The sequence below is a fragment of the Mustela erminea genome, chromosome 9 (genome assembly GCF_009829155.1).
Source record: "Mustela erminea isolate mMusErm1 chromosome 9, mMusErm1.Pri, whole genome shotgun sequence".
Taxonomy (NCBI): domain Eukaryota; kingdom Metazoa; phylum Chordata; class Mammalia; order Carnivora; family Mustelidae; genus Mustela; species Mustela erminea.
Genome location: NC_045622.1, coordinates 20,775,573 through 20,803,377, shown reverse-complemented (window position 1 = coordinate 20,803,377; position 27,805 = coordinate 20,775,573). Strand labels below are relative to the sequence as shown.

The window sequence follows — 27,805 nt, the reverse complement described above, 5'->3', positions numbered from 1 at the left end:
CTCTTTTTCCTTTCTCATTTGAAATTTTCCATTGATGTGCCTTACAGTGAGGTCCCCCTCTCCACGATTCAGTCTGCATTATATATAGTGCGCCTTTCACCCTGGAAGCTCATGACTAAATTGTGGTATGTTTTCTTGTGTTATTTCTCTGAAGATGAATTATTTCTGTTTTCTGCCTCTATGGTGATGATTACATACGTAGTTCTCTCCTTTATTATGTAAATGTGATCAATGACATGAATTGATTCTCAAATATTAAGTCAGCCTTGCATTCTTGAGATAAACCCAACTTGGTCATGGTGTATCATTCTTTGCTTTTCTTTCATTGTGTGGTTTTCTTTTTTTCTCATAGTTTCACTGAAGGATGATTGGAATACAATAAATGGCATATATTAAAGTATTCAATTTGATAAGTTTTGACATATGTATACATCTGTGAAATTATCACCACAATCAAGATATCAAGAATATCCATTAACTACTCCCCTTCACCCCCCAATCTCCAGGCAACCCATTTCTATCACTATAAATTAGTTTGTGTTTTCTAGAATTTTGTATAAATGGAGTCATGCAGCAGATACTCTTTTTTTTTTTTTTTTTGCAGGGGGAGGGGTCTGGCTTTTAAAAACTCAGTATAATCATTTAGATATTCATCTATTTTGTTGTTTAAATCAACAGTTCATCCCTTTTTATTGCCAAGGGCTGTTCCATTATAGAGATATAAAATAATTGGTTTACTCATTCACCTGTTGGTGGACATTTGGGTTGTTTTTTGAATATCGTAAATTCAGCGATTGTGAATATTCTTGCCTAAGTCTGCTTGTAGTCGTATGTCTCTGTTTCTCTGGGATAGAAAACCTGTGAGTGGAATGTTAGGGTCATAGGGTAAATGTATGTTTCACTTTTTAAGAATCTGTCAAACGCTTTTCCAGTTTGAGAGCTCCAGTTAGTCCACATCCTTGCCAACCCTTGTTATAGGCAGCCTTTTACATTTAGACATTGGAGTAGGCATATAGAGTACCTTATTTGGGTTAAATTTGCACTACTGAGCATCCTTTCATGTCTTTATTTATAATCTGTCTTATTCAGTGAAGCGTGTGTCCAAGTCCTTTGCCCACTTTCTTAATGGGTTATGAGTGATCTTGTTATTATTCCTTATATTAAAAGGTAAAATGAGACATACTAATTTTTTTTTTAAGATTTTATTTGTTTATTTGACACAGAGAGAATGAGCACAAGTAGGGGGAGCAGTAGGCAGAGGGAGAAGCAGGCTCTCCGCTGAGCAGGGAGCCTGATGTGGGGCTCCATCCGAGGACCCTGGGAACATGACCTGAGCCGAAGGCAGACGCTTAACAACTGAGCCACCCAGGCACCCCAAGGCATACTAAATTTTTAAGAATTAATGTAAGTAAGATCAAATAGGACAGCACAGGCCCAAAGCGGTTAGGAGTTCTCCACCAACAGGAACTATAGATAAGCTGGAAGCAAAGGAAGGAAAGTATTCAGTTTGCTATAGCTTAAATGGCTCTATTATTTGGGAAAGCCTAGTTGGCTGTTTGAGATTGGTTGCTCTTTGATTTGAATTCTTAACCTTGAGGCATTAAAGGTTTAGGTTTTGACTGGCTTGGAAATCTACTAAGGCATTAAAACCACCTCAGTCTAATGGCCTCCTTGTTTAATTAATTTAACACATGCATTCTAGACGCAGTCCTTTGTCTGATATGTTTTATGCACATATTTTTTTTTATATTTTATTTATTTATTTGACAGAGAGAGATCACAAGTGAGCAGAGAGGCAGGCAGAGAGTGTGGGGGGTGGGAAGCAGGCTCCCTGCTGAACAGAGAGCCCAATGAAGGGCTCCATCCCAGGACCCTGAGATCATGACCTGAGCTGAAGTCAGCGGCTTAACCCACTGAGCCACCCAGGTTCCCTGTTTTATGCACATAATTTTGTCTATGGACTGCCTTTTAACTTTCTTAAGCTATTTTGAAGGTCAAATGTTTTTTAAATGTGATGAAGCCCTATTGATTTTTTTTGTAGTTTGTGCTTAATGTGCAGTATTTTAGTAGTCATTGGGATTTTTCTCGTAAGTCTTCTAGAAGCTGCATAGTTTCAGCTCGTCTGTGGCTTATGATTCATTTCAAGTTAGTTTCTATATGTGGTGTGAGGTAAGGGTTAAAGTTCATGTGTGTATGAGTGTGTGTGTGTATGTGTATGGCTGTCCAGTTGTTCTGGTACTACTAATTGGAAATATTATTCTTTCCCTATTAAATTGTCTTGGCACCTTTATCAATCGACCATGTATGTGTGGATCTATTTCTGAATTCTTCATTCTTTTTCATCAATGGGTGTCTATCTCTATGCCAATACCATGCTATCTTCATTACTATAGTTTTGTAATAAGTCTCAGCATAAAATAGTACAGCTTCTGACCCTTGAACAACACAGGTTTGAACTGTGTGAGCCCACTTACTTGTGAAATTTTTTTTTGGGAAAAACAATAGTGTATTGTAAATGTATTTTTTTCTTCATTATGATTTTCTTCATAACATTTTCTTCTCTCAAGCTTACTTTATTGTAAAAATACAGTATAGAATACATATAAAATACCAAATATGCATTAATCAACTGTCTATATTATCAGTAAGGCTTCTGTCAACTTAACTAGTAGCTAAGTTTTGGGGAGTCAGAAGTTACATGTGAATTTTTGACAGTGCAGGGCATCCAGACTCCTAAACCCTGCATTGTTCAAGGGTCAACTGTACGTCTTTCAACTTTGTTCCTTTTTTTTTTTTTTTGAAGTTGTTTTGGCTATTTTTGGTCCTTTGTATTTCCATATAAATTTTGGAATCAGCTAATTAATTTCTCTAAGTTGCTGGAAATTCAACTGTGACTGCTAAATCCATATATTGATTTATATATGTAGATCAATTTATTATCTTAATGTGGTGAATTACACAAACTGATTTTCAAATATTAAGCAAAGCTTTCATTTTTTTTTAAAGATTTTATTTATTTATTTGTCAGATCACAAGTAGGAGAGAGGGAGGCAGAGAGAGAGGGGGGAAGAAGGCTCCCCACTGAGCAGAGAGCTCGAAACAGGACTGGATCCCAGGACGCTGGACCTGAGCTGAAGGCAGAGGCTTTAACCCACTGAGCCACCCAGGCGCCCCCCAACCTTTCATTCTTAAGATAAACCCCAATTAGTCATGATATAGTATCCATTTTATATAATGTGGGATTTGATTTGCTAGCATTTTATTAAAGCTTTTCGCTTCTCCGTTCACTAGGAATTTTTTTCTGTAATTTTCTTGTAATGTCTTGACTTGAATTGGGAATTTTCCTTTCTCTAGTTTCTGAGAATTTGTCTTAGATTGGTATTATTTCACCCTTACATGTTTGGTAGACTACCCCAGCGAAACCATCTGGACCAGAGGTTTTCTTTGTGGAAGGTTTTTGATGACACATTCAATTTCTTTAATGAACATAGGGGTGTTCGGATTTTCTGTTTCTTCCTCCAGCTGATTTTGGTAAATAGTGTCTTTCAGGGAGTTTTTTCATTTAATCTGAGTAATTGACCACAAAGTTGTTTATGATACACTTTTATTATTTTAATGTAAGTAAGATCTATAGATCTTACTGTAGTACAGTGATATTCTCCTTTTTATTTCTGATCTGCTAATTTGTGTTTTCTTTCTCCTTCTTTCCCTCTCCTTCCCCTCTTCTCTCTTCAGTCTAGCTATGGGTTTATCACTTTTTTTGGGGGGGAGTTATCACTTTTATTAATCTCTCCACAAAATCACTTTTGTTTTCTCTTTTACCTCTGTTGCTTTTTCGTTTTCTAGTTTGTTGATTTCTTTCCTTAACTTTATTATTTCCTTCCTTATACTTACTAGGGTTTTACTAAGCCACTTTAGGTGGGAGCTTAGATCAGATTTTATTTATTTATTTATTAGAAGATTTTATTTACTTATTTGACAGAGAGAGATCATAAGCTGGCAGAGAGGCAGGCAGAGAGAGGGGGAAGCTAGCTCCTTGCTGAGCAGAGAGCTGGATGATGCAGAGCTTGATCCCAGGACTCTGAGATCATGACCTGAGCTGAAGGCAGAGGCTTTAACCCACTGAGACACCCAGGCTCCCCCAGATTTTAAACTTTAGCAATCATTGTCTTAGTCTACCCAGGCTCCCATAACAAATTGCCACAGACAGGGTGGCTTATAAACAACAGAAATTTCTTTCTCACAGTTAAAGAGGCTGGAATGCAAGATCAGCGTGCCAGCGTGATTACATTCTAGTAAAGGCCTCCTTCTGGCTTGCAGACTGCCAGTTTCTGTCTGTGTTGTTAACATGGTACAAGGGATTTCAGGAGCTCTGTGGGCTCTTTTATAAGGTACCAATCCCATTCATGAGGGCTCTACACTCATGACCTAAGCAAATCCCTAAGGCCCCACCTCTTAATGCCATCACATAGGGCATTAAGATACCAACAAACGAATTTTGGGAGGACGCAAACATTTAGACCAGCAATAACATAAGAATCTTAAAATAATAAAACTTCCTTTAAGTGTTGCTTTACCTGAATCCCACAGTTTTGAGATGGTGTGTTTTTACTAACCTCATTTTGAAATATTTTCTAATTTTTCTTGTGATTTCTTTCTTCTTTGACCTATAGATTATTTAGATGAATGTTACTTACTTTCTTAGGGATTTTATAGTTATAATTTTGTATTGGTTTCCGGTTTAATTTTGTCAGAGAACACAATCTGTACAAATTCAGTCTTTTAAAATATATTGGAGTTGCTATATAGCCCAGCATATGTTGTATCTTAGAATGCACTATATGCCATTGAAAAAAATGTATATTCTGTAATTATTGGTTGTAATGGTTAATAAAGCTCAACTAGATTAAGTTAGTTTATAGTTTTATTGAATTCTTCTAGCTCTTAACTGATTATTTTGTCTGTTTATCCATGAGAATTTATTTTTTTGTTTTATGTTTTATTTGAGATATAATTGGTATACAATGTTAAATTTGTTCTTTTTTCAGGTGCACAACATAATGAGTTGAAAATTCTATACGTTACACAATGCTTAACCATGATAAGTGTAGTTACCATCTGTTGCCATACAATGTTATTACAGTATTATCGACTATATTCTCTTTGCTATACTTTTCATCTCCATTGTTGATTGATTGATTGATTTTAAGTAAGCTCTACATCCAACATGGGGCTTGAACTCACGACCCTGAGATCAAGAGTCACATGTTCTACCAAATGAACTAGCCAGGTGCCCCTTGATTTATTTATCTTATAACTGGAAGTTTGTACTTCTTAACCCTCTTAAGCTATTTTGCCTCTGCCTCTCCCCACCGCCCTTTCCTCTGGAAATTACCAGTTTGTTCTCTGTATTTATGAGTATTTCCGTTTTTGCTTGTTTTGTCTTTTAGATTACACTTATAGGTGAAATCATAACATTTGCCTTTCTCTGTCTGGCTTATTTCACTTAGCATGATACCTTCCACGTTGTCCATCCACGTTGTCACAAATGGCAAAAATCTCATTCTTTTTAGTGGTTGAGTAAAATTCCATTATGTATAGATGTATATGTCACGTTTTCTTTATCCATTCATCATCCATCAAAGGACACTTGGGCTGCTTTCATAGCTTGGCTATTGTAAATAATGCTGACATCAATGTAGGGGTGTATATATTTTTTGAATTAATGTTTTCATTTTCTTTGGGTAAATACCCGGTAGTGTAATTACTAGATTGTATCATGTTTCTATCAATCCTTTTACTTTTCACCTGTGTCTTCATGTTTAAAGTATGCCTTTTATAGATTGCATACATTTGAGTCTTTTGTATTTAGTCTGACAATGATGATCTATGCTTTTTGGTCTATTGAGTTTAGTTCATTTGCATAGTATGTTCATTAGCATTTAAAATAACTTTAATAGTTTGTGTTTAGTGGTATGATCTTGCATTTCTATTTGTCCTATCTGGTTTTTTTGTTGTTGTTGTTCCTCTGTTCCACCTTCCTTGCTTTTTTTGGGTTAATCAAAATTTTTTTGGTATTCCATTTTCTTTCTTCCATTGGATTTTATTTTTTAATATTTATTTATTTTTTAAAAGATTTTATTTATTTATTTGACAGAGAGAGAACAAGCACAAGCAGGAGGAGCAGCAGGGCAGAAGGAGAGGGAGAAACAGGCTCCCCAAAGAGCAGGGAGCCAGTTGCGGGGCTCAATCCCAGCACTCTGGGATTGTGACCTGAGCTGAAGGGGACACTTAACTGAATGAACCATCCATGCACTCCCTCTTCCATTGGATTTTAGCTATACCTCTTTGTGTGCTTTGTTTTTTGTTTTGTTTTTGTTTTTTTACTGACTGCTCTAAAGATTACACCCTGCATTATTAATTTATCATAGTCTATTTAGGATTCATATTATGTTACTTTACATAAAATGTGAAATACTCTCAACAGTTTAAGGATACTCCTGTCATCCTCTGTGCTATTCTTGTCATATATTTTACTTCAATCCACATTACATACCCCACAAGACAAGTTACGATTTTTGCTTTAGACAGTTAGTTGTCTTTTAAAGAGATTAGGAGAAGGAAAAACAATTTTTTTCTATTTACCATTTCTGGTGTTATTTATTTCTTCCTGTAAATCAGATTTTTAATCATTTCTTTTCAGGTCAAAAAACTTTCTATTTCTATATAGATTACTATATAATCTTATAATGTTAGCTCACAGGTGACAGATTCTCAGCGTTCATTTATTTCATGTTTTCCCTTCTTTCAGTGAACACAGCCTTGCACTGTCTGTGCCCAGTGCCTCAAAACAATAGGCTCTTAGATTTTGTCCAGATTTATATTTGTGTGTGGCAGGGTAAGTCCAGTACTAGCTACTCTTTTGTGGCTGAAAGAGGCCATCTCGTCTGTTTTTGTGTTTTGGAATTCCTTTTATTCAAGTGTTGGACTTAAACTGATCTTTTGCTTTTTCTCCCCTCCCATTCTCTATCTACTTATTTTCTTTTACTCTCTAGATGATTTTCTCGGCCTTAACTTCAACTCTTCTACTGAAAATATAAATTTTGCTACCATAATTTTAATTTCTAATAGCTTTATCTTGTTTTTTAGAATCAATTCTACTAAACAGGCCATGTTTCAAGGAGGCAGTGTTTCTTGGTATCCCTCTTCCTAATGACAGGAAGGAGTTTCTTCTGCCCTCTGTATTACTTTTGATTTACCTTTCCTATGTATTTGCTTTCATCCCTGTTTTTCATGTTGGGGATTGTCTGAAAATATTTGACAATCTTTAGGCATATTTAAAAGTGAGGCTAAACTCACAGAGTTCTACCTGTGGGGGAAGGGCTTGTCTCCTACTGGCCCCCACTTTAGTGCTCAGTAGTGACCTGGTCACTGGTCATTTTGTTTGGAGACCCCGGATATTGGCATGTACGTCTTTTTTCTTGCGCAGTGTAACAGAAATGTAGTGACCACTAAGTGGAGTCCTCCAGTGTTTTGCTTGAGGAGGATAAGCTTGGCTGCTAGCATTCTTGGAGCCTAATCAGGGCAAGAGGCTGAGGGTCTCTGGTGAGTAGGTAGACTTCCACTTAATCCCTCTGTTTTGGGCACCATCCCTCACCCCAGCTTTCAGGTGACCTGGTGTCTCTTGTGTACAGTCCCCTTAGTTCAACCTTTCCAAAGTGAAATCTCTACTTCTTTTGGTGGTGGTGGGGGGGTGGTAGTTGCCTTTTCTTCATGGGAGAGGAGAAGAGACTTGGGGTCTTACTGCTCCTATGAAGAATCCTGGCAGATCCTTCCTCTTGTAGCCCCACCTCCCAGTGCCCCCCCGCCAGTCTCCAATTCCTGAGACTTTGAGCATTTTGGGTGAAAGCACATACTTTGGGAAGCTTTCTCCCACAGGGCTTAACCCTCTAGCCTACTAGCTCAGCATCTGCCCTCTGGCATCTCATTCACTGTTGTCTTTCCTCAGTTTGTTTTGTCCCTGTAGGATATTCTCTTTTGGTCCTTTTGCTCTCACTTCAGTAGGGTTTCAGAAGGAAGAGGAGATAAATGTATGTGCTCAATCCCCTACGTGTCTTCCTTCTGTTACTAAAAAAAATGGAGGGCACCTGGGTGGCTCAGTCCGTTAAGCATCTGCCTTTGGCTCAGGTCATGATCCCAGGGTCCTGGGCTGGAGCTCCACATCGGGCTCCCTGCTCAGCAGGGGTTCTGCTTCTCCCTCTCCCTGCATGCTCTCCCTCTGTCTCTCTCTTTCTTGTTCTTGCTTTCTCTCAGATAAACAAATAAAATCTTAAAAAAAAAAATGGGAATGAGGGCCCACTTAAAAGATGGTGTACTGATAAAGTGGATGATAGAAGGAAGACAATGTGGAACTTCTATTCAGAGACCCATCATGGAGAAAAAGGCATTGAGCTTACATTAACAGCTTGGGGAAAAACAAGTATATTCTTATATTTTTAGGTCAAAATAATATGCTCGAGTTATGTAATATTATTATTATTTACAACTCTCCACACTTACTGGATTTTTCAGTTTATCAATATTCTGTCCCTGGCTTATATAAAAGATAGTCTCTTTTATCCCTGTAACTGTGATTAAGAGCAGGTGGTGGTTGTCTTGGACAAGAGGAAGTAAAGTCTGGACAGTGAGTCCAGCCCTTCTGTTTTCCAGGTAACTGAGCAGCTAAGTTGTGTGTGGAGTTGGACTGACTATAGGAGGTGATTGTGCGACCATTCTTCTCGCTTTCAATATTTGTTCATTAATTCTTTCCAGAAACGTCTGTTGTCTACATGCTGTTTGCTATGCTCTGTCTGGTGCGTCGCACTGTGGGGATTCAGAGACACTGACTTAACCTCACACAGATGTTTCCCGGTTGTTCACAAGCATGAAGGGATGTAGTTGTCCTTTCCTTGGGCTGGGTGCCTGCTGTGGATTTTTTTTTTTTTTTTAACTTGTTGAGTGAAGGTGAAAATGGATCTTTGTTTTCTTAATTTTGGTCAAGAGGAACCACCTATGTGGAACAACTATGATAAGGGGAGGGAAATACAAGGCAGTGGAGACTCCCTTTCTTGTGAATAGAATCTTCTGGATTGCTCTGATGAGAGCCCACGGTTAACAATCGCTATTGAACACAAGGACTCAGCATCATTTTAGTTTTCACGCAGACTTTGTGCGGCAAGATTTAGTGGCAGTTAGGGCCCAGGGAAGATTCCCTCATTTACTGTCAAGCTTTAAGCTACCACATCACAGCCCTAAGGGCACACCCTTTACAGAAAGCAGAAGGACGAAACAGCTTGCCAGGGAGGAAGATGGCCAGAACTTTTCTGCCTCTAGGTCTTCTCTCCTCCGTTCTGGAAAGAAGTCTCTTGGAAGAATGATATTTCTTGGAAGAGTCATAGTTCACTTCTACAGTGTGGAACCAATGTGAGTTTAGTCTACAGAAAAATTCAGCCCCAGATGACCTGGCCTGTGGGTTGTTTGTGGCTTTAGCCTTCCCATTTTCACCTGAGAGGCTAAAGGAACTCCCTGTGGCGATTTCTAGGTCTCTGTCATATATTAAGAATAAGAGTAGGGGCACCTGGGTGGCTCAGTGGGTTAAGCATCTGCCTTTGGCTCAGGTCATGATCCCAGGGTCCTGGGATAGAGCCCCGCATTGGGTTCCCTGCCCAGGGGGGAGCCTGTTTCCCCCTCTCCCTCTACCTGTTGCTCTGCATGCTTGTGCTCTCTGTTGAACAAGTAAAATCTGAACAAAACTTTTTTTAATTAAAAAAAGAATAAGTATACATACACTCTTCCGCCTGCATAAGTGTGTGTGTGTGTAAATCAGATAATCCTATCCATATATATAAATGCCATCATCTTTCAAAATTCTTTCTCTTATCCTCTGTTAATCCCCATCCAGCTTTATACTCTCTGCACAAGATACTGTCACGATAAGGAAGGGCAGGTTGGCAGGTCGGGATCCTCTCAGGGGCATTTATAAGAGGAGAGGGCTGGCTGAGAAGTGACAGAGGGGTCAGGGAGGAACAGAGTCTTCGAGATCTGGGAGGAAATGTGGGAGGAGCCCTGGAGAAGTGCCAAGGGACGAGAACTGAGAACTGAGAACCGGAGACCTGGAGAGGGAGGAGGAAAGGCCAGATACAGGTTGGGTGTGGTGAAAGCAGAGGCAGGGAATTGCCCACACTGGGGAGAGGGAAGGAGCTGGGGCTTCCTTTAAGTACTTTGTGTTTGCTTCTCTTTCTGTTTTACTTCTTAGTGGCACACTTCTGAGGTCTGAGGAAGCGTGGGGTAGGTGCAGCTCCCACAATCTTAGAACTCAGGGAAACTTATCAGTGATTATAGGTCGTTTTGGGGTCTTTTTTTCACCCAAGCCTGACAAGTCAGACCTGTAGGCTTTGTGCCAGAGACGGGGAGAGGAGAGACAGCTGTAAGAGGGATCCACGCACCTCCGTTCAGGTTCGATAACATTTAAAAATGACAAGATCTTTAGAATAAACTTATTGTCACCGCCCCCCCCCCCGCCAAAAAAATTCTGGTTATAGACTAACACTCGCTTATAAAAAAGAATCCAAACAGAAAATGAGGAACCCTGTTTCTCCATGGCTGAGCGTGACTTCCAGCACAGGCCTTTCTGGCCCCGAGAAAGTTTGCCCTAGCCGTGTAGTCGTGAACAAACTGAGGTTCCAGGGGCTTCGGTTGGCAGAGTGGGGAGTGCGGAAGCCAGGCGACTACCACAGGTGGTACACCTGGCAGAGAGAGGAGCATATGGGTTCGCCAGCAGAAATAGATGCCGCCATCTGGCATACAAGCCCCTTGGATGATCCCATTACCTCCCTGCCCTACCCCTTACCCAGGAGGAGCGCAGATGGCATTTAAGATGCACTTGATTAATTTTTTTAATGACAGAGTCCTGGTTTTAAGCAAACCTAGAGAGAAGGTGATGTGTTTTGTTAGGCATGTCTGGCAAGGTGGAGCTCAAAGACTAGGGGAGAAGTTTCTGAGGATGGCTTATCTCTGACATGGTTGCTCGGGAGGGAACTGGGCATCTTCTGTTGGAAGAGCAGAAGCGTAATCCCAGGAAAGCGGCCCATCAGCCAGCCAGCTAACCACGAGCAAGTCCAGTTGATTCCTGGATGAGAGGTGTCTCTGCAGAAAGATTTCCTGGAGGCACCCCTCGCCAGCCCCTAAATGACTTTCAGATCGGACTTCTGGACATAGACAAATTGTTGGTTGGTTTAGGGGTTGATTTTGTGCAGGATTTGAACATATATGCCGGGAAGTGGCTATTTGGGATATGGTTAGGAAAGCCAGATGTGCTGTGAATATCTTGTTGGATTGCAACTTCCAGACTCTCAGTGGTTGTGAACTTCCAGAATCTTACTTGGCACTGTGGGATCTCGGAGGAACAGGATGCCTGTTTCGATATTGTTGTCGTTTTGTCCGGGCCTCAGTTCATATGGTCGGGTTGTTCCCTGGCACGTCTCATGTAGCTTCAGCACCCCCTTCAGCAACTGTGACCTCGCACCTAGATTCCCATCACAGGGTGGCCTTGCATCCAGTCCAGTCAAAGCTTGACGCTTTCGACTGGAACAACCTACCCCTTAGAACGCCTCAACCAGTGCACTCTGGAAACAACCCCCCAGATTGAAACTCCTCGTCTAAGTAAGAGAGGCTTCGATGCAGGAATTGGTTGAGGTATCACTACCTTATTCATGCAGGGACGACCCCTCTGTGGGCTAAGGAACAGTGCTCCTTCCTTTGAGTCAGATGCTCTTGCTGGACTCGGGGAGGCATGCTGTGTGGAAGGGGTATGTTTGGAATTGGATGAAACTCTGGGCATCTCTTCAGATTCCCTCCTCACACAGCAGATGGCCAGATGGGCCTCTCAGTCCATGTCGTCTGTTCTAGAGACCAGACAGTAAAGAGAACCCTAGTTCTGCTGATGATCAATCAGAATTCCACGCCCCACCCCCCTTCAGATCCATGAGAAAGAAGAGGAAGAGTTCAATGAGAAGAGTGAACATGATTCTGGTATCAATGAGGAGCCTCTACTCACAGCAGATCAGGTATGAATGTTTCTCTTGGTTCTTGGGACTTTTTGTTCTTTGGATCAAGAAAAAGTCTGAGTACATACGTGTCGTGTCCATTTAAAGCAAAAGACAAATATATGGTCTCATGGTTGCCTGGGTTGATGACTTGGAGTGTCTTTGGTAAGGGAATTCATTTCTCCCTAGGCCTCAGTTTACCCACCTGCACTAAATAGGAACATAATTCTTGACCTTTGGGTTGGGTGGGACTCATATTTGATTATAGCCAGAGATAGGCCCGGTGTTGACTGGCTTCAGTTCTTGCTAAGCCTCAGAATGCAATCTCATTAAGTGAGTTGGGGAAAATCAGGAGGGGGAGACAAACCATGAGAGACTGTGGACTCTGAGAAACAAACTGAGGGTTTTGGAGGGGAGGGGGGGTAGGGGTTTGGGTGAGCCTGGTGGTGGGTATTAAGGAGGACATGTATTGCAAGGAGCACTGGGTAAGGTGCATAAACAATGAATACTGGAACACTGAAAAGAGATAAAATAAAATAAAATGGAAAAAAAAAAAAAGAGTCAAGACACTTAAATGAGGGTCCCAAAGACTTATTGTTGCAAAAATAGAGGTGACAGTTGAGGCTTTTGTACGATGGGTATTTTCTCATATTTCATAGAATACCCAAAATGCTGAACCTTCCAAAAGGAGTCTTAATGGACAGTTGTGACTTTGTTTAATTTAAAAAAAAAAAAAATAGATAGTGCTTGACATTTGATTGAATTAGTTAAATGTTGGCTTTAGTCATTTATTACTTAGGAGGGAATCATCTTGGGTCTTAATGAACAGAGCAGCTCTCCTGTCTTCTTCTGGCAGTCCTTTGATTTAGCTCTCTCTTTTAGGAACAGATCCCTAGTAAGAGCAGAGATTACAGCTGGGTTCCTTGGTTCCTTTCTGCTCTCCAGACCCCACCTATCCTTTTGTTATTTTAGCTTCTTTTTTTTTTTTTTAAAGATTTTATTTATTTATTTGACAGAGAGAAATCACAAGTAGATGGAGAGGCAGGCAGAGAGAGAGAGAGAGAGAGAGGGAAGCAGGCTCCCCGCTGAGCAGAGAGCCCAATGTGGGACTCCATCCCAGGACCCTGAGATCATGACCCGAGCCAAAGGCAGCGGCTTAACTCACTGAGCCACCCAGGCGCCCCTGTTATTTTAGCTTCTTGTTTGGCATTTGTGGCTACGCAGCTTTAGCTCCTACCTAGGTGAATTCTGGAGAAATTTCCTCTACCTAAAAAAAAAAAAGCCTCCCCATTTTGAGTTGGTCTAGGAACAGCATAAGCACTGTAACAATTAATGGGCTGGGTTTTGTGTTAAAGTTGAGGGGATAAAGTGTTTTCCCACTTAGAAATAAAGTGCTCAGCACATTGAAGTCAATGTTCTCTTCCAGGCAGCTCTGCTTTGGTTCCCGAAAGAGGAGTTTATTTCCAATAAAGCACTCATCTAAATGGTGTTCTTGGAAGAGATTTCATATTTTAGAGTGCTTTACATTAACGGAAGAGTGTATGTAAGCCTTTGGTCAGATCTATTTTTATTGTTATTCAATATTTATTAAATAACAATATTGCTTTAGGAATCTTATAGGCAGCAAATTAGAAACATCCTTAACTGACCCAAATCTGAGCTGGGATGTCCCCCCGGCAGAGACCAGAGTTAGCACTCTCTTGCGTACCTTCTTCAGGTGATTGAGGAGATCGAGGAAATGATGCAGAACTCCCCAGACCCTGAGGAAGAAGAGGAGGTCCTGGAAGAGGAGGATGAGGGAGAAACCTCCTCCCAGGCAGACTCGGTCCTCCTGCAGGAGATGCAGGCCTTGACCCAGACCTTCAACAACAACTGGTCCTACGAAGGTGAGGGGCCTGGCGGGTAGCCTTGCCCAGGATGGACCCTCCTGCCTGTGGGCTGGGCTGTGGGCACCTGCTTCACATGTACCTAGTTGGACCTCCAACCCAGGGAGTTGGCAACCCCTTTCCAATTGGGCGTCAGGAGAGAAGTTAGCAAATTTTGGGGGTGGGGGGAAAGGCAATTGAGCACAGTCAAAATGGTAAAACCAAGCAAAGGTGAAGATGAAAGCAGAATGAGCAGAAGAAATCGGAACCCCTTGTCCAAAATGAGGCTCCCATGAAATCAAGGAAAAAGGTAATGATCATGATAGCTGGCATTTCTGGAAAGGTCTCTATGTGCCAGACCAGTTCTAAGAGTCTCTGTGCGTCATCTCATTTCATCCCCACCCCAGCTTGATGCGGGTTAGAGTAGTTGAGTGTGCTGAGAGGTGAGATGGCTTGTTGGATGCCACTGTTGGGGAAATAGAACCATCCAGAAAACCTCCCTTCCCGGGGAGGAGGCACACGTGTGGGCCGGCGGGGACTTAGAAACATGGCAGAGGGAAGGTGGGCCGGGCAGGTGACGAGGTCCCAACACGGGCGAAAATGGAGGCTGTCTGAGGAACCGAGATTCTGTGGCTCTTAAGAGCAGAGGCCGGGCGAGGGCAAAAGCCGAAGGAATGTGCTCGCGATGACGGGGCTGATTTGGCTGCGGAGCTCTATTCAGGCTGTTCTCAGCCACACAAAGGCCCCAAACATAGCCATGCTCCACGAAGACTCAGGAAAACAGCTCGAGTGCACAGGGACATGGCAAGGGCAGAAGGAGGGGGACAGCTCCAAAGAGCAGAATAAAGGGGGAGGGCAAACCGAGTCAGCAAATCCACAGGCCATGGCAGAAACAGAACAGAGAAGTAAAATGGGTGCTGCGGCAGAAACAAAAGATGTTAGAAAGGGACAAATTTGAGAAGATGCTCACTCTCCCGCCCCCCAGATCTTTTTTTTTTTTTGTAGGCTCCATGCCCTCCGTGGGGCTTGAACTTGTAACCTTGGGATGGAGAGTTGCAGGCTCTAAAGACTGAGCCCACAGAGGCACTCCCCACCCCCTACCCCCAATCTATTTTAAATGAAGAAATCTGAGGGGACAAGAATTTACGACAAAGTTACCTGTATCCCATTATCTCAGCTTCCTTTCCCTTTTCCCTGATAGTAGGCTTGGTACTGGCCAGCCCGGATGCGCTTTTCAGTCTGTGGTCGCAGTCAGCCGCACATTTCCCTTGTTTCTTGAATTCCTGCACTGCTCTGCAGGACCGTGGGGTGAAGGGGGCCTCAGACCCCTGTGCTGAGATTGCTGGCTGGCTAGAGCTTGATCAGTTCTTGGGACAAACACCATCTCTCTCCTGCTCTGCGGCACATATGCCCAAAACCTCCTCTGAATGTTTTCTCCCCCTGATCCTTGACCCATTTTGCACCAGCATATCAGAGACACAGAGGAAAACTAGAAGAGGAAGAAGGGATCAAAAAGTCACATGCCTGTGCATGCACATTTTTTTTTCTAAAAGATTTTATTTATTTGACAGAGAGATCACAAGCAGACAGAGAGGCAGGCAGAGGGGGAGTGGGGAGCAGACTCTCCACTTAGCAGAGAACCCAATATGGGGATCGATCCCAGGACCCCGAGATCATGACCTGTCTGAAGGCAGAGCCTTAACCCACTGAGTCACCCAGGCGCCCCTGTCCATGCACTATTTTATTTTATTTTATTTTAAAAATTTTTATTTATTTATTTGACAGAGATCACAAGTAGGTAGAGAGGCAGGCAGAGAGAGAGGAGGGGAAGCAGGCTCCCTGCCGAGCAGGGAGCCCAATGTGGGGCTCCATCCCAGGATCCTGGGATCATGACCTGAGCCAAAGGCAGAGGCCCTAACCCACTGAGCCACCCAGGCACCCCTCCGTGTATATTTTAAAAAACGGTTTTATTTATTTATTTGTTAGAGAGAGAGCACAAGTAGGGGGAGAGGCAGGCAGAGCAGGTGGAGGGAGAAGCAAGCTCCCTACTGAGCAAGGAGCCCAACAGCATGGGGCTCGAACCCAGGACCCTGGGATCATGACCTGAAGTCAAAGGCAGATGCTTCACCAACTGAGCCGCCCAGGTATCCCTCCCTGTCCATGCACATTTTTGTGAATGGAGTCCATGGGTTTCTGTGGGGGCTGTTTCTTCTTCCTCCTCTGTTATCCTGAGAGTAGTGTTCACTTTGGCTGTTGTATATGGGTCCCTTCCTTCCTGGGGATGCCCCTAAATTCCCTGTCCTGTAAGGAGGTGGGAGGGGTTCCCTTGGGAGACACGGCCCCAGGAGCCATCCAGTGGGCTCTGGCTCGGATGCAGTGGTCACCTGCGGGTCGGTCTCCCCCTGCAGGTCTAAGGCACATGTCTGGGTCGGAGCTGACTGAGCTGCTGGACCAGGTGGAGGGTGCCATCCGGGACTTCTCGGAGGAGCTGGTGCAGCAGCTGGCCCGCCGGGACGAGCTGGAGTTCGAGAAGGAAGTGAAGAACTCCTTCATCACGGTGCTTATCGAGGTTCAGAACAAGCAGAAGGAGCAGCGGGAACTGATGAAGAAGAGGCGGAAAGAGAAAGGTCTGAGCCTGCAGAGCAGCCGGATAGAGAAGGGAAACCAGATGCCTCTCAAGGTACGTGAAGCCCCCCCGCCCACCCCGCGGGAAGAGGAGGTGCACCCGGCCTCCGGTCCTCGCCCTGTCCGGCCCCAGTACCAAGCCTGCGCAGGACCCGTAAGCAGATCTGGACTGCGCAGGGGCTGTGAGCAGGACCGTAGGCAAACAGTAGGGCTGTAAAGAGAAAGAAGGCTCCCCTTTCTCCTTTCCTCCTCTTGAGGACCTCGGTCTGGCCGGGGGACACTGGACGTGGACACTGGAAAATACTTGTGTGTGGCCTGTGCTCCCTGAGGCAAGACCTTAGAAAGAGGGGGGAAGACAGTTAGTACTGAGGGGCGCTGTGCCTGGGACTCAGGTCAGCATCCCACTACTCGTCCTGACTGCTCTCCTTAGGATGGCGGGAGGGGGCTGCAAATTCCGAAGCCTTGCTGGGAGCCTGACAGGATTCTTCAGACCACTGGCTTGTGATCAGGGAAGCTCCCAAGAATGAATCCTCCAAGGAGATTGTTCCAAATACCTTGGCCGAGGCTCTGTCCCAGACCTCCTGAATTGGGCCTAGGCTTGTGCGTTTTGTTAAATGCTTCCCAGATATGGACAGTAGCTTTACTTACATCTGCCCTTCCCAGTGGCCAGACACTTTGTTTTCCTCTGTAAGATGCTGTGTCATCATCTGTCCCAGGCGTACGGGCCTGCTTTATTCCCTGTCCGAGACGAGGCTGAAGGGAGGAAACCAGGGAAGGGCAGGGGGAGCCGTTGCCCCGAGGGACTGGCTAAGATAAGAGTCTTTGAGACTCGACTCTTGATTCTTGCAAAGCTCAGCCCTAAGTTTTGGCCCATTTGTTAGCCCAGGTGTTATCTGGGACAGGGGTGGCCGGCGGGTCTGGGTAGCTTAGGGAGGACACCCAAGTCCCCAGGGAGCGATGACTATGGAGCAGGAAGCATTCGTTCTTGAGCCCCGCCCGTCCTCTCCCCAGCGTTTCAGCATGGAAGGCATCTCCAACATTCTGCAGAGCGGCATCCGCCAGACCTTTGGCTCCTCAGGGACGGACAAACAGGTACCTGCAATTCCCACGCTCCCAGCTTTCCTCCTGACCCTTGCAACCTGGCCTCCCGTGCCGAACAGGGTGTGGTGATTCACTAGAATTATCCCAGCCCTTGAACAAAGGGAGGTCTTACCATCTTTTTTCACTCATTTTCTTCCTCTATTTTTTTTTTAGATTTTATTTATTTGTTTGACAGAGAGAGAGATCACAAGTAGGTACAGAGGCAGGCAGGGAGAGGGGGGAGGCTCCCTGCATAGCAGAGAGCCCGATGCGGGGCTCGATCCCAGGACCCTGAGATCATGACCTGAGCCGAAGGCAGAGGCTTAACCCACTGAGCCACCCAGGTGCCCCCTTCTTCTTCTTTTTTTTTTTTAATTTAATTTGTTTATTTCGGATAGAGTGAGAATGAGCACGAGCGCAAGCAGCAGGGGGTTGTGGGCAGAGGGAGAGGGAGAAGCAGGGAGCCCGATGCGGGAGTTGATCCCAGGACACTGGGATGGTGACCTGAGCCAAAGCAGACGCGTGGCCGACTGAACCACCCAGGCGCCTCAACATCTTCTTCCACTCTTAAGAAGGAACAGTGTCTTTTAAAGGGTGCAGTGGGGTTGTTTTTTGTTTTTGTTTTTGTTTTTTTTAAAAGCTGTTGCCGAGCCCTCAGGCACAAAGGTGAGTAAGTCCTGGGCCCTGCCCTCATGAAGTGCATAATCTGATAGAAGGGACAAGCTTGAGATCATGGAGAGAGCACATGTAATTGTGTACGTGTTAGACATCTTTGTAGCTGAATCCTAAGGGTGAGAATTCTGGCACTGCGGCACGGGAGGACATTCTGGGGACATGGAACCCCCTCCCCTCATTTTGCAGCTGTGAGAACTAAGATCTGGAGAGATTAGGTCTCTCAAGACCGCACCGCTACGGGCAGAACCAAGACCAAAAGAGAAGTCTTCTGGTGTTTGAGCTGCAGCTCTTCTCACTCAGTCCCCCAGGCTACCTGCCCCCCCCCCCCCCCCCCCCCCCGCCGACCTTCAGGCACCCAGTTCTTGGGCCCCATGGGGCCAAGAGGATCTTGTTGTAGAAGCACCTCATATCCAGCAGAGGGAGCAAACCCAACGTCCAAGACCAAGGGCGGGGATGAGGTTCTCTCCCCCGTCATTTTTGATAAAAGAGAGATTGTTCAATTTCATATTGCCCGCCCAAGCACACAAAAGTATAATCTCCCTTTAGAATGTTCTCTGCGCTCAGCCTGAAGGAGAAAAAGCTCCCCAGGATTCCTAAATATCCAAGAGATTCTGGTTGTCCGGAGAATGTGTTCGATGGAATGGAGGGCTGATATGGGAAAGTCTTACTTTTAGGGACTTTCTTTCTTTCTTTCTTTCTTTTTTTTTTAAGATTTTATTTATTTATTTGACAGAGAGAGAGGAAGGGAAGCAGGCTCCCCGCTGAGCAGAGGGCCTGACGCGGGCCTCCATCCTAGGACCCTGAGATCATGACCTGAGCTGAAGGCGGAGGCTTTAACCCACTGAACCACCCAGGCGCCCATTTTAGGGACTTTCGCCAGAGACAGGAAGGGGTCCCGAGGCAGGGGTGTGCGGAGTATCATGGGTGTTGCTCCTGTCAACTTCAGTGGAGCATGTCAGGGAGAGACGATCACAGTCCGCGTGCGAATTGTCCACACATCTCACCCTCGGAGGGACCACACTTGTATTTCCCGCCCTGCCTGGCATTTTGTGTGTTTGTCTCATAGTATCTGAACACGGTCATCCCTTATGAGAAGAAGGCCTTGCCCCCGTCAGTGGAAGATCTCCAGATGCTGACAAACAGTGAGTTCCCCTCATCCTCAGAGAGACGGGTCGCCCACTCCCGTCCCTCCCTCCCTGTGAGAGGCAGTGTTAGATGGGTGGGAATGGGCTCCCTGTCCCTGTGCCACTCCCCCCTCGAGCGGGGGCAAAGCTACAGTGCTCTGCAGTGGCACCCAGAGCTGTCTTGTTGTGTCCTTGTTTCCTTGTAAAGGGCAAAGCCTTGCCAGGAAGGAATGAGCTGGTGGAAGAGGTTGGGGGCGAGTGGGGGCTCACCCCACAGTGCTCAAAGCCTTGCCTTCTCTACCTTGTCTGCTCTTGTCTGTTCTCTTGGCAAGAGCTTGCTGTTGCTTCGTCCCACCTATGGCCCCACAGCAGGAGGCTTGGTCGTTGGGGCTGGGGGCATTTTTTAAGGAGAAGCAAGTTTTCTTGGGTGGCAGGAGTGGGGGACAGGAAAGAATAGTTTTCCTTCCAGGAAACGACTGCCTCCTCTCCTCTGCTTTGGCTCTATTGTCAAATATTAACAAACATCCTGAGCGATGGGAGAAACCCGTGTGTGACAAAGAGCCCTCTGTAGGCAAAATCTCTTCATGTACATCAAACGCAACAACCCCCAAAAGGCTGGGGGCTCTTGGTGTTAGCCATCAGTGTCAGCCTGATTCTTTTAAGAAGAGAAAAATCCGAGGCTGTGATGGGGTGGCAGGCGCAGTGAATCACAGGAACGTCCATCTCCCTGGCAACCGTGAACTGCGCGGAGTGACAGAGTCACCGGGCCTGTCCAGCCCAGGGGCGCCCTGCCTTTGCCGGGGAGGGAAGGGCTTGAGCATCAGGCTAATGGGGGGCGGGCAAGAGGAGCTGCTTCTGTTCTGCAGAGGAAGACAGACACCTGCTGCCCCCCTCTGCCTCCCCCGACCCTGGGCTATAAAGGTGACCGAACATTTTCATTGTTACCAATCTGGGGACCAAAGCAGGCAGTTCTGGTAAAGAGAAACCCTGACTACATCCATGGATACAGCGTCCTTGAGAATCTGGAATTTTCAATTCAAAGTACATTGGCATCTTCTTCACTCCTTTTAAACTCCTCTATTTGCATATATATGCACTAAGACTTTTTTCCAAGGGAGCAGACAGAAACGAACTGACATTTATAGGTGTTTGTGTTTTCACAAGCAGTAAGTATTTGGAAAATAATTTGGACAGATTATGAAGGTTGATATATGTAAAGTACTCAATCATGTTTTTTTTTTTTTTAAAGGAAGAGCTGTAAATTTATTACAGATACCCATTCAGGAATTCAGCGTGAAATCCTTTCATTTTAATTAAGAAACTGTGGGTTTATTTCCATGTTTCAGGTCCGTTTAGAAAATTTTAATTGGAGTGTTTCCATCATTTAGAATAGTTTGGAAATACAGAACAGTGAACAAAAGAAAATAAATAATTCATTGTCCCCTCCACTGTGGTTACTATTTTGGTGTTTTCAGCCATAATGTTTTATGTCTTCTCCACATACTTGGGATTATACTGGCTATAAAATTTTCTATCATGATTTTAGTCATATCAGTTAACATTTGGTTAACATTCTTTTTATGGCTCTCTCTTCTATCATGTGGGTACACCACATTCCAATATTTTATTCTTTTTAAAAGAAAAAACTGCCATCTTTCCTGAATGTGAATTCTGCGGCAGGTTATAAAAGCTTTCTTTTTTTTTGGCCAGTCCTTATATGGATCTGCGAATGTCTCTTTATTCCTGAACCAAAGGCGCAGGCCCCAGACCAGCTCTTGGGACCAGACAACTCCTATACATTTTGGATTTTGGCAATAAACTTAGATACACATTGGCTGAAAGCAAGGGTTGCATTTTTACAGCTGTCGTTGTCTTCTTCTTCTTCTTTTTTAGAATTTTATTTATTTATTTGAGAAAGAGAGAGAGGGAGAGAGCATGCACCAGCATGGGGAGGGGCAGAAAGAGACGCCCCACTGAGCAGGGAGCTGGAGGTGGGGCTCGATCCCAGGACCCTGGGATCATGACCTGAGTCGAAGGCAGATGCTTAACCCACTGAGCCCCCCAGGTCCCCCCCAGAGCTGTCTTCTTGGAGCGGCATTTGGTGCGCCCATATTCAGTTATAAAGTACTTGCAGCCTGTTAGGTTGACACGAATACACATCTAAAACTACAGAAGAAATAAAAGAAACCAAGACCTGGAGGGCCCCAGTTTCAGGCTCTTTCTTGTCTCGGGACCTGGCCACTAACTCACGCCACTAACTCACGCCAGTGTGAAGCGAGGCAGAGGCATCAGGAGAGAGCAGGGCCGTAGAACAGGATGGAGATCCGTCCCCTATATTGCCGAGGCTGCCGCCTCCTGGTGACCGGTGCCGGCCGACCTTGATTGCTTTCCCGGCTTGCAGAAAAGCAAAACGTACTCATTGAAGAAGACCGGACCCTGCAGAAATAGGGTATAGAAAGGAACATCCCCTGTGGTCTTGCACCCAGAGATGACCAGTCTTAACAGATTCACATACATTCTTCCAGACTTTTTCTATGAATATTAGCATTCATTTATTCATTCCCAAGCTAACCCACGATGCTCTGCAGCCTTCTTGCTTCACCGGTAAATATATCTTGTACCCATGAATCTGTCTCTCGTTTTTCATAGAGGTCTCTAAGACTACACGGGATAGATACACCGTGGCTTATTTAAAGCCATGTGTGATGCAAAATCCTGCACTCTCTCCTGCCCTCATTTTTTGATATTGTATACAAAGTCCAACAACATTCTTAAAAGATTTTCTACAAAGCTGACTTCCACAATATGAATTACGAACACGAGAAAGCGGCACCTCATTTAATAACAGTAAAAACTATTTTCAAAACTTCTATAAGAAAAGCCTTTACACTTTCTTAACTTCCCTCTTGTTTGCCTTGTATGTGTGTAAATCATCAGGAGTCTCAATGAGGATCTCTGAGCTCCTTGAGGGTCCGTAAGTCTTTTGCATTTCCACAAATTCTAGCCCTGTGGAGGGCATAAAACAGAAAAAAATATCATTTGTTAAAATAAGTTCATTTGTTATTAATAAATAGGAATAATGACTTATAATCATAATCAGAGAAAATTTTCCAATATCTGTTTACATGCATGGAATGTCTTTAAAGAGTTTTGTTGCCGATTCAATGATGGGATGAATGTTATTCTTAACATTTAGATTGCATCTGAAAGCTGATTCTTTTTTAAAATTGCTTTATTTCTTTTCATACTTACTAAAGAGAGATACTTAGGAAATAACATGGAGATTATAGATGAGCAAAAAAAAAAAAAAAAAAAAGTAAAAGATAAAAGAAAATAAAGTCACCAACAGGCCACTCTGATTTTCAGATGTATTCTACTCCATCAGCAGGTGGAGTGCTGATGCTTGACAGAAGCTTCTAGATGTTTGCTCCATACTCAGTGATGTCTGGTTTCCTTTCTCCCTCTGGGTTGGTTTGATTTCTCACTCCGGGTTGGTGGGTTGTCAGCCTAGAAGCGACCTTTATGCCATGCTGGTATCCTGGCTCATCTCTCTCTCTCTCTCCTTCCTTAGTTCTCTTTGCCATGAAGGAGGATAATGAGAAGGTGCCCACTTTGCTAACGGACTACATTTTAAAAGGTGAGAGCTGCCCCATGGGGCCCCCGGAGCAGGGCTTCCTGGGGTTCCCCTCCCCAAGACCTCCCGCTGAAGGCAGGGAACCCGCTGTGTTCCTCTGCCTTCCCAGAGCGTCCTGCCAGCCCAGATGGCACTGGGTGCACGGGGCCAGGGTCCTCCAGTGGGCGATTGTGAGGCCTCCCAGGAATGGGGTTTTGTCTTTGCATGTTGCCGGGAGGCCTGAGAAGGGGATTCCTTCTCCCTGGAGGCACCAGAGCGACTCCACATTAGAGCTGCGGAACCAGCACGAGCCTGACTGTGAAAGTTCTGGAGAGTTTAGGCTATTTCGTAGGGAAAAACAGAGCCCAGGGCTACATTTGCTGGTCTCAGCTGCTTGAAATCATGCCTAGCTACATCCTTTCCCGACTTTTGTTTCATCTTTTATTAAGGGAGCTGTTAACATCCATAAAAGCCGAGTGACGAGAATAATGAACTCTCATGTACTTGTCCTGCTTCAGCGACCGTGAATTCATGGCCTATCTTGTTCACTCACACCCCTACCCAGCTTCTCCCCTCCGTATGACTTTAAAGCAAATCCAAACCATCAGTTTTCTTAATCTCTAAGTATTTCAGTGTACATTTCTAAAACATAAAGGCTCTTTTCAAAAACCTAACCACAATATTGTTCTCACAACTAGAAAAATAAAAAAAGTCTCAATATCTTTGTCCAATCAGTGCTCACATTTCCCTGTTACATTTTCTCATCTGTTTGAATCAGGATCCAAGGGGAGCCCATACATTGCAACTGGATAATACCTCTCCTGAGTCTCTTTTTATATATATACAGGTTCCCCTTCCTTTCCTCTCGTTCCTTGAAATTTATTTCTTGGAGAAACCAGGCTATTTGCCCCATAGAATTTCCTTGTTTTGGCTTCTGCTTGTCAGTTGTGTCCCCATGGTTTAATTTAACATGTTCTTCCATTTTTCGTATTTCCTGTTAGCTGGCAGAGCCGGAGGCTGGATCAGACTCAGTCTCAAATCTTTTGATAAGCATTACATGATCAGTGGCGCTAAACTTCCATTAAGAGACACATATTCTCCGGTTGTCTTTCTTTCTGTGATGTTAATATCTGTATTAATCTGCTCAGGCTGCTACAACAAAATAGCACCAGGGGTAGGGGGTATTGTTGGGGGGGGGAACACTTCAACAACAGAAATGTGTTTTCTCACAGTTTCAGAGGCTAGAAGTCCATGGTAAAGATGCCAGCAGATCCAATTGCTAGCGAGGGCTCTTTTCTTGGCTTGTAGACAGCCACCTTCTCGCTGTGTCCTCACGTGGCCTGTCCTGAGTGCACGTGAAGGGAGAGAATGAGGGCTCTCTGGTGTCTCCTCTTATAGGGACGATCAGAGCAGAGCGCCATCCTGTGACTCATTTACGATCACCTCCTTAGAGGTTCCATCTCCAAATACAGCCGCACGTGGGAATTTGGCTGGGGGCCCCCCACACTCAGGCCATAACAGTATCCACTGATGGTCATCCGTTGTCTGGATTCTTGATTTCATTCGGCTTTGTCCACAAGCACACGCAACGCTGGGTACGCTTCCAGTAGGCTTGCGGATCTTGGATAAGAACCTCTGGGTGGTACTGTTTCCATAAGGATCAGAAAGATTAGTCTTAACTTTCTGCAGGAGGACGTCAGGCTAAACATTGGGAAGAACTTCTGCCTCTTAAAGGCTTTCAAAGCCAATTTCTCAAAGGAGGTCTGTGGAAATGGGTTGGGTAAGTCTGGGAGCCTGAGGGCTGGACCCCTTTCCCCACTGCGATCCACGGAAATGTCAGTGAATTCATAAAACTAGTTAACATTTACTGAGCACTTTCTGTTTGCTTCTGAACAACCCTGTGGGGTAGGCAGAGGCACTGTCTGTTGTACACATGGAGAACCGAGCGCGGAGATGTGGAGCCGTTTCCCAAAGGTCGTAGAATTAGCACAGGCTGGATCCAGGGCTTGAACTCAGGCAGATCAGCACCAGAGACCGGATCGGAGCACCAGGCATCCACCTTCCCGTCGTCTCTTCCTTCTTCCAGAAGGAAGACATGTGATGGCAGTCATTCCCTGGGTCCCAGGGGGGCGGGAGGCTCTCTGTTCAGGACAGGATTGCCTCTGGGCCGGGGCCCCCCTGGGCTGGCATGTCCTGACCCGCGCTGGGCTTTGACCTCTCTCCTTTCTCCTTCTCTTTGCAGTGCTCTGTCCTACCTAACCTTGCCCTCCGGGGCAGCCTTGCCGCGGAGGTCACGGAGCAAGAGTCATTCCAACCCAGGGACTGCATGATACCACGTAACCTCCGACGTGTATTTAAACGTGTATAGCTTAACCTGGATTAAACATGAGCAAGCGCGCGGGGTCCTTTGCTGTTGGCTTCTAGTCCTAGTGATCATTGGATGCATGACCGAGGGGCAGGGCTGGGAGGCGCCTCTCCGCCCGTGGCGGAGGAGGGCAAGTGCCCTCCTGCTCACTGTGTAGTCTGGCTCCAGCCCTCGAAAACAGCTTACACTCTAAGACTAATTTTGAAATAAACCTTCATTTAATTAATATTCTTCATGGGCTCTGGAGCGTGGTGTGTCAACCCTGGAGAGAAAGGCGGCAGCGGGACTGCCTTGATGTGGCATTCCGGGGCTCACAGCAGATGACCGGGTGTTGAGGGACCCGAGCATGGGCCCTGACGTGGGGCCCATGGGTACAGTCAGAAGAGGAGGCCATCCACAGGCCCTCAGGATCTTGCTGCTTGGCAACTTTAAGGGAGACATGCAATGTGTGTGGGAGGGTGGGGGGGTGGGGGGGTGGTGTCAGACTAGAGGGGCCAGGGGGAAATTAGCAGATAAGAGGGTCTTAAGGAACAGCCCGTACCTCCCACTGAGATGGCCATGCCGGCCCTTATCAGGGGGACCTGGAGGCTCGGGGGCTGGAGGGAGTCAGCTGTGCTAAGCCATCCCAGCTTGGGAGTGATTGCGGCTCTGCCTGAACACCTCCAGTGACTTTGGGGAGTGGTGTCCTGTGGCTGAGCGTGCCCTCCCCTGCCCTTCCTATAGCCTCAGAGGTCCTGTGCCCCGACTCCTGGTGCTCCTGGCCTTGGTGGCAGGCAATGTCAGCCTTAATGACTGCCGTCTTCATACCAGCATGCTGCCTTGATTTCGCCACAACCTGAACTTGGCTTCCATCTTCTGGCTTGAATGACAATAGCCCCATGAATTCCCACAACCCTGTCTTTTTTCTTTCCTTCTTTCTTTCTTTTTTTAAAAATTTTATTTATTTATTTGACCGAGAGAGCACAGCAGGGTGAGGGGCAGAGGCAGAGGGAGAAGCAGATGCCCTGCTGAGTGGGGAGCCTGATGCAGGACTCGATGACAGGACCCTGGGATCACGACCTGAGCCGAAGGCAGATGCTTAACGACTGAGCTCACCCAGGTGTCCCTCCACAGCTCTGTCTTAAAACAAAAACCTTTATCGAGCCCTTGCCATGTGCCTGCCACTGACATTATCCCATCATAACCGAGTCTCACATCAGAGCAAGCCTCTGCTGCAGGAGGCAATAGTGTCCCCCAGGTTTTACAGATGAAGAGACTGGTAAGCAGAGACCGTCAGAAGTGGTGGAGTCAGATGCCCCTTTCCATTCACTCTTCGTATGGCATTTGCTCTAACCAAACATGCCAAACAGAAAGCCAGACTTCATCGTGTCGGCAACCCCACAGAAGGCTGCGGGTCGATGTGGGTGACAATGGAAGGCCTCCCTGGTGCCTTGCCTCCCTGCTTTTCTGGGAGCAGGACCACCGAGCAGGAGCTGTCCTACCTTGGGGTGGGGGGCCCCTCCACCTCCAGGGAAGCTGCCCCTGTGCCTACAGGTCTAACTCAGGCATCCACCTAGAGCAGTATGTCTACACCTGTGGAGGCCTGGCTGCTGGGGGGTGGTGCGGGTTCGAAACACCCGTAGGTTCCTGTATACACCCTCAGGTGCCAACACAGCGGCATGAGCCCCAGTGCTTCGGCACAAAGGGATGACTGCAGTTCTATACTCACAGGCACTGTGGTCAAGGATGCCAGGGGTCACAGTGGGGCGAGGGGAGGGGGGCACCAGGTTATTTGCCGGCTGTGGGGTTTTTCACCCGCCTCAGCAAAAGGGAAGCAGAGAATCCTCCAGAGCTTTCCTTCCTGCCTTGTATTTGTCAGATCTGGGTCAGCCACTCCTTCCCCCCATGCATCCTGCCAGCAGGTGTCTGAGGCAGCAGAGACAAGCTAATCAAAGCTGCTGGCAGTTAAAAATAAATCTCAAGTGTCAGGGATGTGCTCCAGCTAGAGGAGGTGAGCGGGGAAAGGTGGGGACAGTGGTCCCTGTCTTCTCGCCTTTTGTCCCCATCAGCAAGCAGTCTTAGTGGGAATGTTCGGTCCCATTGTCATGGTTTTGCACTCTCCTTCCCTCTATCCTCGCTCCTGCTCTGCATGTGGCGTCCAGACCAGCAGCGCTGACAACACGGCGCTGCCCGTGAGAGACAAGCTCTCCAGGCAATCTGTGTTTGCCTTAAGGTCTGGAGAAGCTTTGCGTGGAGGCTGCGGCTGAGCGCAGGTGCGGTTCCAGGTGCAGGCGGTTCCGCGCTCCCAGCATTCCCCGCGCCCCGGCCTTCCGGTTGTAGAAGCGCGGAGGCGGCGCCCCGAGGTCGGCTGGCCCTTCGGTCTGCGGTCGGCCTTG

General features: G+C 45.8%; 1 protein-coding gene across 3 annotated transcripts in view; it reads left to right on the top strand.

Annotated features, from left to right (window-relative positions):
- Positions 1–25,663, top strand: part of FEZ1 (fasciculation and elongation protein zeta 1) — a 44,226-nt gene extending 18,563 nt beyond the window's left edge. For 2 of the 3 annotated variants that reach the window (XM_032359004.1, XM_032359005.1), the window contains exons 4-10: positions 12,018–12,104; positions 13,801–13,969; positions 16,357–16,628; positions 17,585–17,665; positions 19,395–19,470; positions 23,024–23,089; positions 25,308–25,663. In XM_032359004.1, coding sequence (XP_032214895.1) covers positions 12,018–12,104; positions 13,801–13,969; positions 16,357–16,628; positions 17,585–17,665; positions 19,395–19,470; positions 23,024–23,089; positions 25,308–25,324 — 768 coding nt within the window. In that variant the 3' untranslated portion in view covers positions 25,325–25,663. The remainder of the gene's footprint in view (positions 1–12,017; positions 12,105–13,800; positions 13,970–16,356; positions 16,629–17,584; positions 17,666–19,394; positions 19,471–23,023; positions 23,090–25,307) is intronic. The other variant, XM_032359006.1, reaches the window with a different exon arrangement.
- The last annotated feature ends 2,142 nt before the right edge of the window (positions 25,664–27,805 follow it).